The sequence below is a fragment of the Astyanax mexicanus genome, chromosome 24 (genome assembly GCF_023375975.1).
Source record: "Astyanax mexicanus isolate ESR-SI-001 chromosome 24, AstMex3_surface, whole genome shotgun sequence".
NCBI classification, from domain to species: domain Eukaryota; kingdom Metazoa; phylum Chordata; class Actinopteri; order Characiformes; family Acestrorhamphidae; genus Astyanax; species Astyanax mexicanus.
The window spans coordinates 30,850,018-30,861,213 of NC_064431.1; the positions used below are offsets into that span (position 1 = coordinate 30,850,018).

Below are 11,196 nucleotides of genomic sequence, written 5' to 3' on the forward strand. Positions count from 1 at the left end.
AGGGTCAAAATAAAAAATAGCGAGTTAGTGTTTGTTTGTTTACTCGTTTTAAACAATAAAACATTAAAACCCTTTTATAGTTTGTCACTTAATAAAAGCACAAGGGAGTTATAAAATAATGAGGTGTTATAAAAGCCTAGAAAAATTCTAGAAGCAGCTGAAGATTTCTCGGAACAAAATACAGGTTCGTCTGTTATAATAAAAGCACAAGAGGTACTGTAGAAGCTTGCAGTTAGTGTTTTTAAACAATAAACACATTCATTGGACAACGACTTGTCCATAGTTTGTCAGTATGTGTTATGTTATATTTTTTATATGTTATATTTGTTTATAATATGTATAAATGTTACATGAAAACACTTTGGCCAGCGTTGCTGGAGGAAAAACGACTTTTATTATAGAAATGATCGGGGAGATTCCACTTCCTCTTGTAGAGTGTGAAGGTTTCCGGTTGCCCGCTGGCCTGCTGATGGTAGCTGGCTGGTGATCAGGGTGTAAAACAGGACATTTACCGGATAAAGCGGGTTAATGTTCAGCCCGGCCGCGGCGGGTCATACAGCGGCCCGCTCTGAGTGAAGGACGCTGGGTTTAGGTGAGTGTCACTCCGTTTATTCGCTGCTTTTAGAGCGAATTCACCAGCTGTAGGGCAAGCTAGCGTGTTAGCCACATTAGGCTAACACGTTAACTGTAAATTATGTGTCCAGCTGACAAAGAACGTTATAAAAACGTCTAGTAACGTTTTGACAAGGTTCCGTTAAATTAAGCCTGTATCATTACATATATAATGTACCAGGAACGTTCTGAAAACGTATGACATAATAATAAATTGCATTAGAACTTACTAGAACGTTTCTCACACAACCAGTTACCACGACATTAACGTTACTAGAACGGTCCAGAAAACTGTTAAATGTCCAGAATGTTAAATATAACGTTCTGAAAACGTGTGGCATAACGGTACTAGAATATTTCTCACATTACTAGAACGTTTAAAAAACAGTCCAGAAAACTCCACAGATTGAACGTAAGAATATTAAATTTGTTAAATGCCACGATGTTATCAGAACGTTTAAAAAATGTTCTGTAAGAACGTCGGGAGGAGGACAGGTCCTCTTCCCCAAAAGAGTAGAAGATATTGCTGCAGCCAATAAGGGATGCAACAATGTGGGAATTTGTGTCTGATATCCGATATAACCTGTGAATATCTGTAGATATCCGATGTTACACATTTATAACTTACAGTGAGACCAGACAGCATGGTACTTTAGGTGCAATTGTAACATTTATTTGCATTATATTTTAGCTTTCAACCAGTGAAATATAAGTGTCTCCTGTGAAATTTGTTCTCTTGTTTATTTGATTTTACATTTATTTATCTAAATGTTTCTTACATAAATTGTGCACAGTTTTAAACCTTCTGTTTATAATTAACAGCTTTTTTAAAACAGTAGTTCTACTGTTAATAAATAAAAAAATTACTTTGTCCTTTCCAATATACAATAAATGCATCAGCTATTATTGGTTTGAAATATTGACCAAATTGGCAGACAATGATTATTATAAAAAGGAATTCTTTACCATCATGCATCCCTACAGCAAATTCTCTTTACTTTGACATGGATATGTCTGGTAGAATATATTAATCTAAATAAACACAAGTTCAGCTTCAAAGGTATGATGTCATACATATATTGATAGTGGTATCGCAAAACTGTATTATACTGTACTGTAATTGCATGTTTAATATTGCTCTATCGCAATATATCATGACATATTCAATTGAAAGCCCTGTAATGTGATGCATATCATATTGCCAAATTCTTGCTCATACACTGCCCTATTTCATGTCAGTTTGTAAAGTAATATAACAGACCAAAATTAGTGGCTGAGTGTATCGTTCTGTTAAGCAGCTAGGGGAGGCTGGTGGCTGAAATATTTCTGATTAATTAGTACGGTGTGGTCATAAACATGTCTGTTTACATCTCCTCATGTTCTCTCCTTCCCCAGTTGCTGCCAAACCTTCTGCGTCTTCAAAGCACAGCCATCAGCATTCTGCACATTTGTTCCTACACAGCTGCGAGTGAGCACTGGCCAAGAAAATAATGTCCTGCGGTTGAAGATGGGAGGCAGCGGCTCCAAAGGTAAAGGTTATTGGCCTTTTTCTGGCTCAGGTGGAGGAGATGAATCAACCAAAGAAGGCCAGGAGCAGACCCTGGCCAGGGTCCGGAGCTTCCGAAATGGGACTCCCTTCGTGTTTACCAGGAGGAGGTAAGGTTAAATATAGCTCTGTGAACATGCAAACACACCCGCATGGGTTGGAGGGGGTTGGGTATCTGAGTGTATTAAACAAGTACCATAATATAAACTTATGAAAAGCATCAGTAGCAAATAAGAATCAGTGTTGTTTCATTGCAGTTCTTTATATATGTATTTTTTTCACATGGGGAACATAGTTGTGTTAATTAAAGCCCATATTTCTAAGGTTAGATTTTTTTTTTTATTCTGTATGAAGACATTCTTAAAATCCATGAATCCATGTTCCTAAACATGGTTATTACTTCACTTTGACAAGAACCAAATGTTCTTGGCTAGAAAGCTGGATCAGAACATCTTATCTAAAACATCGGGCCATGACTTGTGGGGCGTTCCCTGTATATAGTGGCAAGAATCTACCAATAGAGCTCCAACAAAGGACAAGTGGTAAATTTGCAGGACAAGAATCTGCTGCTAATGTTTGTCATGGTGCCATATATAGAGAACTGTATTGGTGACATGATGGGCACCTATATGATATTAGGGAAATTAGGTTTTAATGCAACGGCTGATATATGTATATCTTGGTGATTTCTCACTCCAGTGTACACATGGTACAAAGGATAGAGAAATATGAAATGCCTGCACTATTCACATTAACTTTCCATGAGCATGTTGGCCAGTATTCACAATATAGCATTACTTACAATACATCACCTCACAACTTATGCAGGTGTGAGTGTTCCCAAGCAGTCCCCTGAGAAAAAATCCATTGATAAATTTACACAATGCTATTCTTTAACTTTTGGCATGCAAGTGTACATGCATATATACGTAATAGCAGTAAAAATAATTGATTTTGGTATGTGTAAAAACAATCAAGTAAAAACCACAGAAACAAACCTAGATATATAGAAAGTCACACATTTCATAATGTGTGTGTCTCATGTTTAGCTCCATGTACTTTGATGAGGATGGTGACCTGGCCCACGAATTCTATGAAGAGACGGTGGTGACGAAGAACGGTCGAAAGAAAGCCAAGTTGAAAAGGATCCAGAAGAACCTCATACCTCAGGTGTGTCTTTCATCTTGCTGCTTAGCCCTTCAGATATAAATATGCATTCATTTGTCCTTTTAATAAAGATTACAAGTAAGACTAGTACTAATGATTATTTATCTATTATTTTTCTATTGTTAAATTACAATTTACAAGAAACCCCACTCACTGACTACTGACTTCATTTAATGTAATATCAAGATTATAAAACCCCCTCTCTCCCTCTTTCTCTCTCTCTTTCTCACACTCACTATGTATAGGGAATTATAAAGCTGGATCACCCCTGCCTCCATGTAGATTTTCCAGTCATCATATGTGAGATTTGATGAAGGAGAACACACTCGGCTCACACACACACGCTGCAGAGATTCCGTCCCTTCCTTTTGCTCCTCTTCCTCTCTGCCGGATCCTGGATATTCTCTGTGTGTAGCGCCCCAGGTGGTCGCTCCGGGTCACTGCATGCTTGTGGACTGGCGGGCTGGGAAGCGGTGCCCGCATGGTTTGGGAAAGACAGTGACGATCCTGTTCAATGTCACTGGGGTGTGTTTCACAACCCCAGCCTGTGAGAGTGTGTGGACTATGATATATATATATAGTGCGTGTGTGTGCGCGTGTGTGTCTTTTTCTGATCATTGATGTGGGGCGATGCAAATGCTTTAGTGCCTCATTCTCTGTGTTCTGTCAGTATGTTCTAGATGTAGGTTATTTAGGTGCAGAATGTATGAATGAATCATTTTCCCTCATTAAGCAGGAAGGATCTAGAATTGAATTTCTTATATCACACCAATGTAGAACAGTGTAAACAGTTTTAGAATGCAGCTTAGTAGTTCAAACTGTGATACTGTTCTAGAATCTCATAAAACAATTATAATGGTTACATTTGGCTTACAAATGCACAGTTCTACACTCTTAAAAAATATACAACAAACATTTTAAAGTTTAAAGAGTCTACACATAGTGTAAACTTTTCTAGGAGGAACCCTTAATTGGTCGAGATGCTTTTGCATTATGTTATTGTCCTCTAAATCTTATTTGAAGTTATGTTCAAAAGTTATTTGAACTTTGAACATAAGGAACCATTTGTGACACGTATTTTGTCTTTGTGACGGTTCTTTAAATTTTGGATTCTTCACACTTGCATCTCATTTATTTAAAAAAGTAGTGCTTTAGGGAACGAACAAAGGCACTCTGCATGAAAAAACAGCTTGTTTTTTCATATTTGGTATTATTTTTAAAAGTGTAGAACTATTCCACAACACTATTAGAGGGACATTTGTTGTTCTAACAAGAGCTGGAAGTTTCCCAACACAGAATAGAGGCCCAGGCTTTAGAACACTTAGACATATTTATATAAATAAACGTAATTAATCATGAATTTCTTTTCACTGTGCATGTAGTCAATTTGTGTCAACCCAAAGTGTTTATTTTGTATCAGGCAGTAGGAGACAGTGGCTGTGTACAATGCTGTGATTGGATAATCTTTTGTTACAGTAATCATGATGATGCTCTGTTGATCTGGTAGCAGTGCAGAGCCTCACTCACTGTGACCTGCCCTCTGTCCACTGCTGTTGCGAGTTCAATTTCACTGTTAATTTATTGCACATGGTACGATTGGGTTGTTTGTTTTGTTTGTTTTTTTAAATAACTCTTAAATGCACACTGTTCTGTGTCTGTTTCTTTATTTCTTTATCAGGAATTCACTCAGACCTCTTCATTTTAGAGGTGTTTGTAGTTAACAAGATACCACTGGCATCACTCACTCTACTGAAATAAATACTATTCGACACATCATTTACTCCCCCAGGCCATGTATAAAAATACTAGTCTTTAAAATAAATTGTTAGCAATGCCAGTTGTGAAAAATGCATCTCTGAAAACATGTCCACAGATTGAAGCTAGACACTACTGTGTGTAGGACTGATTTAATGAGACAATAATATATTAAAATGATAATAAGCGGTATAATACTACTGCTTTTACTTAATTGTTGATCTGCCATATTGGATTCTGAACTCTGGGATGGTGAAGGTCTCCAAAGTTTGGCTTATGGGGGCATTCCTGTTACAATTTAACTGGAACATATAAATTTCAAATAGTATGTAGCATAAAAAAGATAAATGAAGGGTGGCAAATGTATGTATAAAAATAAATTGTAATTTTTTAGAACACAAAGCTACTCAAATTGTAAGTGCAGCTATAGGATACGAGTCCATTAAGCTGAAAGGCAAACTTGCTTAATATGTAAAGAAATCTTTTTTGATATTTAAACAGTTACATTGGATAGTTTTGACTGTCCATGTTGCTAAATTGTTAATTTGCGCATCATAAAAGCTAGAGAATAGTACACTGTAGTACACGTCTATTGCACTTGTTTTACCAGTAGAGGGAGCTTTTAGACACTTGGTAGCATTTTATGTTGCTTTTCCTGCAAAGATTACAGGGCCAGAATATCCTACATTTTCCGTGCATTTACAGTTTTTCAAGTACTTTCAGTACTTTCAAGATCATACTCAAGACATTTATCTCTAACAATTAAACAGGCTGTTTTTGTTGCTGTGATTTTACAACTATCGGTAAATTATCAGTGTTCTAATGATTTCAGTGTGTTTTACTGCTTTTTACACATTGAAAGTACTTTCACAATGTTAATAACAGTAAAAAAAAAAGCTAAAAATGAAAGTATTTTTGGTTAGGAAATAGTCATGCTTCCCATATTGTGTGTGTGTACTGTAACAGTCTCTAAGATGGAGAGCACACACTAATTTGTTCCATATGACAAGAATTAAGAGATTCCAAACATTATACACACACACACACAGTTTTAATTCCTAACTGGAGAGAAAAGAACATCATCTATACATATCATCCCCCACTCAACTGGGACCCAGTGATATAGGGCTGTGAGTGACATGGGAACTGTAACCATGGCAATGTCACACATGCTCTCGATTCCAACTTTTCAATAATTGCAGTGTGTAATTGATGTAATCGCTGTGGTTAGGGTTAGCAAGGACATCGACACGTTTCAGCCTGAGGCTTTAAATCTAAACCCATCCCCACAGGAACGCATGAGAACTGTCTCTGAGTCTCTGCTCCTCTGGGACTGTGTTTGAGATGAGGTTTGAGGCAAACACCCTTACAACTAATAAAGAGTCAAGCCCAGATGATGTATGTGAGAAGTGGAGAAGTGTTGGTGGTTTTGGATGATGTTAAATATCTCTGTAGGGTGGTTAAAATGGTATCTGACCCCGTTTGCCCCAACAAATCAATTTCAGTCAAGGGGGGGCTTAAAAAGCCATCACAAACTGCGTTTCAATGCCTAGGCTGCAGCTGAGGTTTGAAGACGCAACTGATGTATCCTTCACGGCCCTTGGTTACCCACAATTCTTTGCACACAAACAAAACAAAGGGGAAAAAATGAGGGGGAAATAGGAAACAAAGTCTCTGGAGCATCATTAATGAAAGTGTTTCATGCTGCAATGTCACTATAAAGAAATGAAAACCATTAGAATCACCTGGATTCTAATGATTTCAGTGTGTTTTACTGCTTGTTCAACATTAAAAGTAAAAAAAACCCTAAAAAGTATAAGTATTTTTGGTTCAAGTTAGGAAATGGTCATGCTTTCCTCAGTGTGAGCGTACTGTAACAGTCTCTAAGATGGAGAGCACACACTAATTTGTTTCATGACAAGAATTAAGAGATTCCAAACGTTATAGAAACCCCAAGCCTAGGCTGCAGCTGAAGTTTGAAGACGCAGCTGATGTATCCTTCACAGACCTCGGTTACCCACAATTCTTTGCACACATACAAAACAAAGAGGGAGAAAATGAGGGGGAAATAGGAAACAAGCCTCTAGAACATCCTTAATGAAAGCGTTTTATGCTGCAGTGTCACTATAAAGAAATGAAAACCACATTACTTTTGTGACTGCAGGACCTTCCTGGCGACATCATTACAAACCGTTGTCAGGAGGTTCCATAAAATTAAGCATCATGCTACTGAGAAAGAGTGTTCAAAGAACAGTCCCATTGAGGACTTATTCTACCTTGGCTGCAGCCCAGGCTTTTGAAGATACCGTAGACTGCAGTTGAGGTTGGATGGGTCCTTTGAAGACTCTTTCACAGTAGCATATTGGTCACATGTACGGAACAGTATAACAAGACTTTGTAATGATGTTGCCAGAAAGATAACCTTTGTTTCAGAGGCTTTGTTTCTGCAATTTTTTGCCCTGTTATCATACTGCTGTGTGTATGTACATAGAGGATTGTGGGTAACCAAGGGCATTTACATCCTTGTAATCTCTCCAAATGCTGTCTTTGTTTCTTGGCTATATTTAGAAGGTTCCCCATTTTATCCTCTTAAATAAAATAAGGATCCTCCAGTTAGTCATAAAAATAAGAAACTTAAGTTATAATAATGATATAACATTATTATGACATGCTATCTCATAATTGCTATGTAATTATTATGACTGTGGGCCCTGTCTTACACCCTGCACAAGGTGCGATGCAATGCTCTTTATTTCACGCCTTTTGACTACATTGTTTAAATAGAGACAGTGCTTCTGAATATATCTACACCAATGGAAACAGAAAACTGCAGTGATCATGAGTTTTGTTAAATAGTTTCCTGAATACCTCACAGTACAAGAAAAGGCTGTTTTGCTTCAAAATGTTTTTTTGCAGTCTGGTGAACTGCAGTCTTCACCTCATAGCTCCAGTGGAGAAGGATGGAAGTGTGTGGTTTGGAATGCAGACATTGGCTACGGTTACGCAGCCCCAGCTGTGTGTAGCCTACCAAAAATAAACGCTCTCTGAATTTAATTCACAGTAAAATTAAACAGGCCTAATGAGCATGAGGCGACCATGAGGTGTTATTGCAGCAGACAATCATTTATTTGTGAATAAACTGGCTGTGGGCCTGGATGGGCTGGTAGGCTGGTGGGCTGGTGGGCTTGGAAGAGGGTTAAACAGTCCAGTCCAGAGCAAAACTGGGGAAAATGTGTCATTTATTTTCTTTTGATTTAAAACGCAGATTTGATTCAGTGGTTAATAAATTCGCTGAATCAGGCCCTGGAGTGTAAAAACTCACCAATGAGCCTAGGCGACCTTCCTCTCACCCTTTCCTCAGTGTTGACGAGGGTCTGTCCTTGAGAGCGCTGCTGTTTTGTTCTGTGCTGACGTTGGAATCTCTGCGTGACGGCGTGGCAGGAGTGTGTGGGGATCACGCTGAGTGTGTGTGAAGGGGTTCATTTCCTGTTCTGACCACGCACAGGACAAACAGGAGGAAAAGACAAAACTTCCAGAAGCGGAAACACACTGCACTCGGCCTCTCTGACACAGGAAATTTCACACGCAGATACGTATATTTTCCTAGTTATGCAAAAAACATATGGAATTCAGTGTATATAGATTTCATTCCATGTCATTTTGGAGTATTTATATTGGTCCATTAATCACATCATATCAGAATGGATTTTTTTAGGGATAGAGCTAGAATAACATTACATTTTACACATATACTATAATATTTGTATTAATGAATAATGTTGAATAAAATACAACTATTCTTTTTTCTTACGTGTTTCTTTCTGATCAGGGTCACAGTGGGTCCAGAGCCTACCTGAAACCATACTGTACTACCTGTTACAAAGAAGAAATACCCTCTGGACAGGGCACCAGACCATCACAGGTTTTCACACCTACTTTTCACACACACATTGGATATCCCACCATCTACAGCCCATAATACCATGAAAGGATACAGAGAATCCGAAGACATGTACAGTATGTGTGTAATTCAGTCTCAGGCTCAGGCTGTATTGAAACTGTACTGGAAATCACTGCATAAACTCAGAAACCCTTCCAGAAATCATGGTATGTCAACACTGTTTACGGTGCCACAGCTCATTTAAAATGGAATAAAGCAAAAAAATCAACTGTTCTGTGGTCAGATTATTAATAAAAAAATAATTCTTTCTGGAAAATATTTTACACTCTGTAAGTGGTGGAACACAGAAAAAAAGTTCACAGATAGTGACCAGAGTGGGTATCATATCCACATATCCAGGCCCCTGGAGCTACATGGCAGCCTGTACTATCACCATGTCTTCCCAACATTTAATAAAAACATCCATTTAGTAGTACAACAAGTCATTTTAAACATTAATATCATATGTGTGTGTGTGTGTTGGAAGGGAAATTTGACGTTCATGTTCTCAGGCTGAAGGCTTTTCCCTAAATCTCTGTTATTGCAGAGCTTTGAAGGATCTCTGAGCCTCTGGAAATGCTGACTCAGAGCAGGAGAAGAACACAGAATCAGGATTAGGTGAGTGTTTACCAGCACAGCCACAGTGAAGGGCAAGGTCACTTAGAGGTCAGAGAGAGCGACTTCTATACTCAGCCAAAGCATACCTCAAACTCTGACCAGTTTATTAGAAACACCTTCTTTCTTGTGGTTCTTCTCAATGGCCACTTTGTTAGAAACTCCTACACATTGTGCTTTCACTCACTGGCCGCTTTATTAGAAACCCTTTCTCTTATCCATATTGTGCTTTAACTAACTGGCCACTTTATCAGAAACCCCTATACTCTGCTACCACTCTTTGGCCACTTTATTTATATTTATACACCTATATTGCGCTTCCACTTGCCAATTTATTAAACATTGTTCTTATTGTGCTTCCACCATAGACTGTATATAAAGATGGGCGCCGTGTCGCCGTTCCCATTCATTCAATGAAAATGAAGCCAAAATCTTCCTCCATTTTGGCGATTCAGAGACCAGAGTCTGCGCAGAAGAGACCAGAGGAGGGAGAAAGGCTGTGGAGAGACCGCCTACTCATTTAAATAACCCCGGCCCTGAGGGCTGCCTCGCGGTCACAGACTGCAGAGCGGGGCGGAGCGGAGCTGACGGTCTGTTATTGGTCCCACCCATAACCAGCCCTTTTACCATAACCACACCTTTTTTTTATAGAGCCGAATAATGTTTTAAAAAACGAATTCTGTGGGGTTATAAAAATTTTACAATATAAGCAGAGGTTACACTAGCTGTTACATTTAAATAATGGAGGTAGAATTACAGTATATTAGAAAAAAACGTGATTGAAAGTTTTCTGTTTTGCCATTGAAACCTATGGGGATGGGTGGAGTTACACAGCCTTCTGCAGCCGAACAGCAGGGGGCGCCTGACTTGTGGTGGCTTCACTTTTAAGAGACGATGCTCTGTCCAGCTATATACAGTCTATGGCTTCCACTCACTGGCCACTTTATTGGAAAACCCTATATTGTGCTTCCACTCTCTGGCCACTTTATTTCTTTCTTGTGTTTCTATTCACTAGCCATTGTGTTAGAAACCCCTTTTTCCCTTGTGCTTCTTCTCACTGCCCACATTATTACTGGCCACTGGAAGCTATCTTGTGCTTCCAGTAACTGGTCACTTTATTAGGAACATTAGTTTCTGTAAGCACAAAACAGATGTTTCAAATAAAGTGGTCATTGCAATAAAACACACGTTTTATGTTTCTAATAAAATGGACATTTACTGGAAGCACAGTATAAAAGTTTATAATAAAGTGACCAAACTGTAAATAATAAATGTATTTTAAACCAGATAATTAATGCTATCAAGTAACAGTTGTCTAGTTCTGTATCAGGGTTTTTAGACTGAGTCTGCAGTACTGGAATCTAAACACACTCTAGATACTTCAGGGAGGAATTTATCTCACATAAACACTCTTTACACACACTGAGTGATTGCTGGGTAAGTACTGCCACCTGTGAGGTACAGCCAGATCACAGCAGGCCAGTGGAGTGTGTGAGAGCTGTATAATGAGGTGATGAGCCGAAGTGTGTTAACGTGCTGTAGTGTGGGAAAATAGGCCTCT

General features: G+C 38.5%; 1 protein-coding gene across 1 annotated transcript; it reads left to right on the forward strand.

Annotated features, from left to right (window-relative positions):
- The first annotated feature begins 431 nt into the window (after nt 1–431).
- On the forward strand, nt 432–4,972 carry tusc2b (tumor suppressor 2, mitochondrial calcium regulator b). The gene is made up of 4 exons (XM_007234450.4): nt 432–592; nt 2,008–2,268; nt 3,208–3,328; nt 3,571–4,972. The coding sequence occupies exons 2-4, from the start codon at nt 2,120–2,122 to the stop codon at nt 3,634–3,636; spliced, it is 336 nt and encodes a 111-aa protein (XP_007234512.2). The 5' UTR covers nt 432–592; nt 2,008–2,119; the 3' UTR covers nt 3,637–4,972.
- Nucleotides 4,973–11,196: the final 6,224 nt, after the last annotated feature.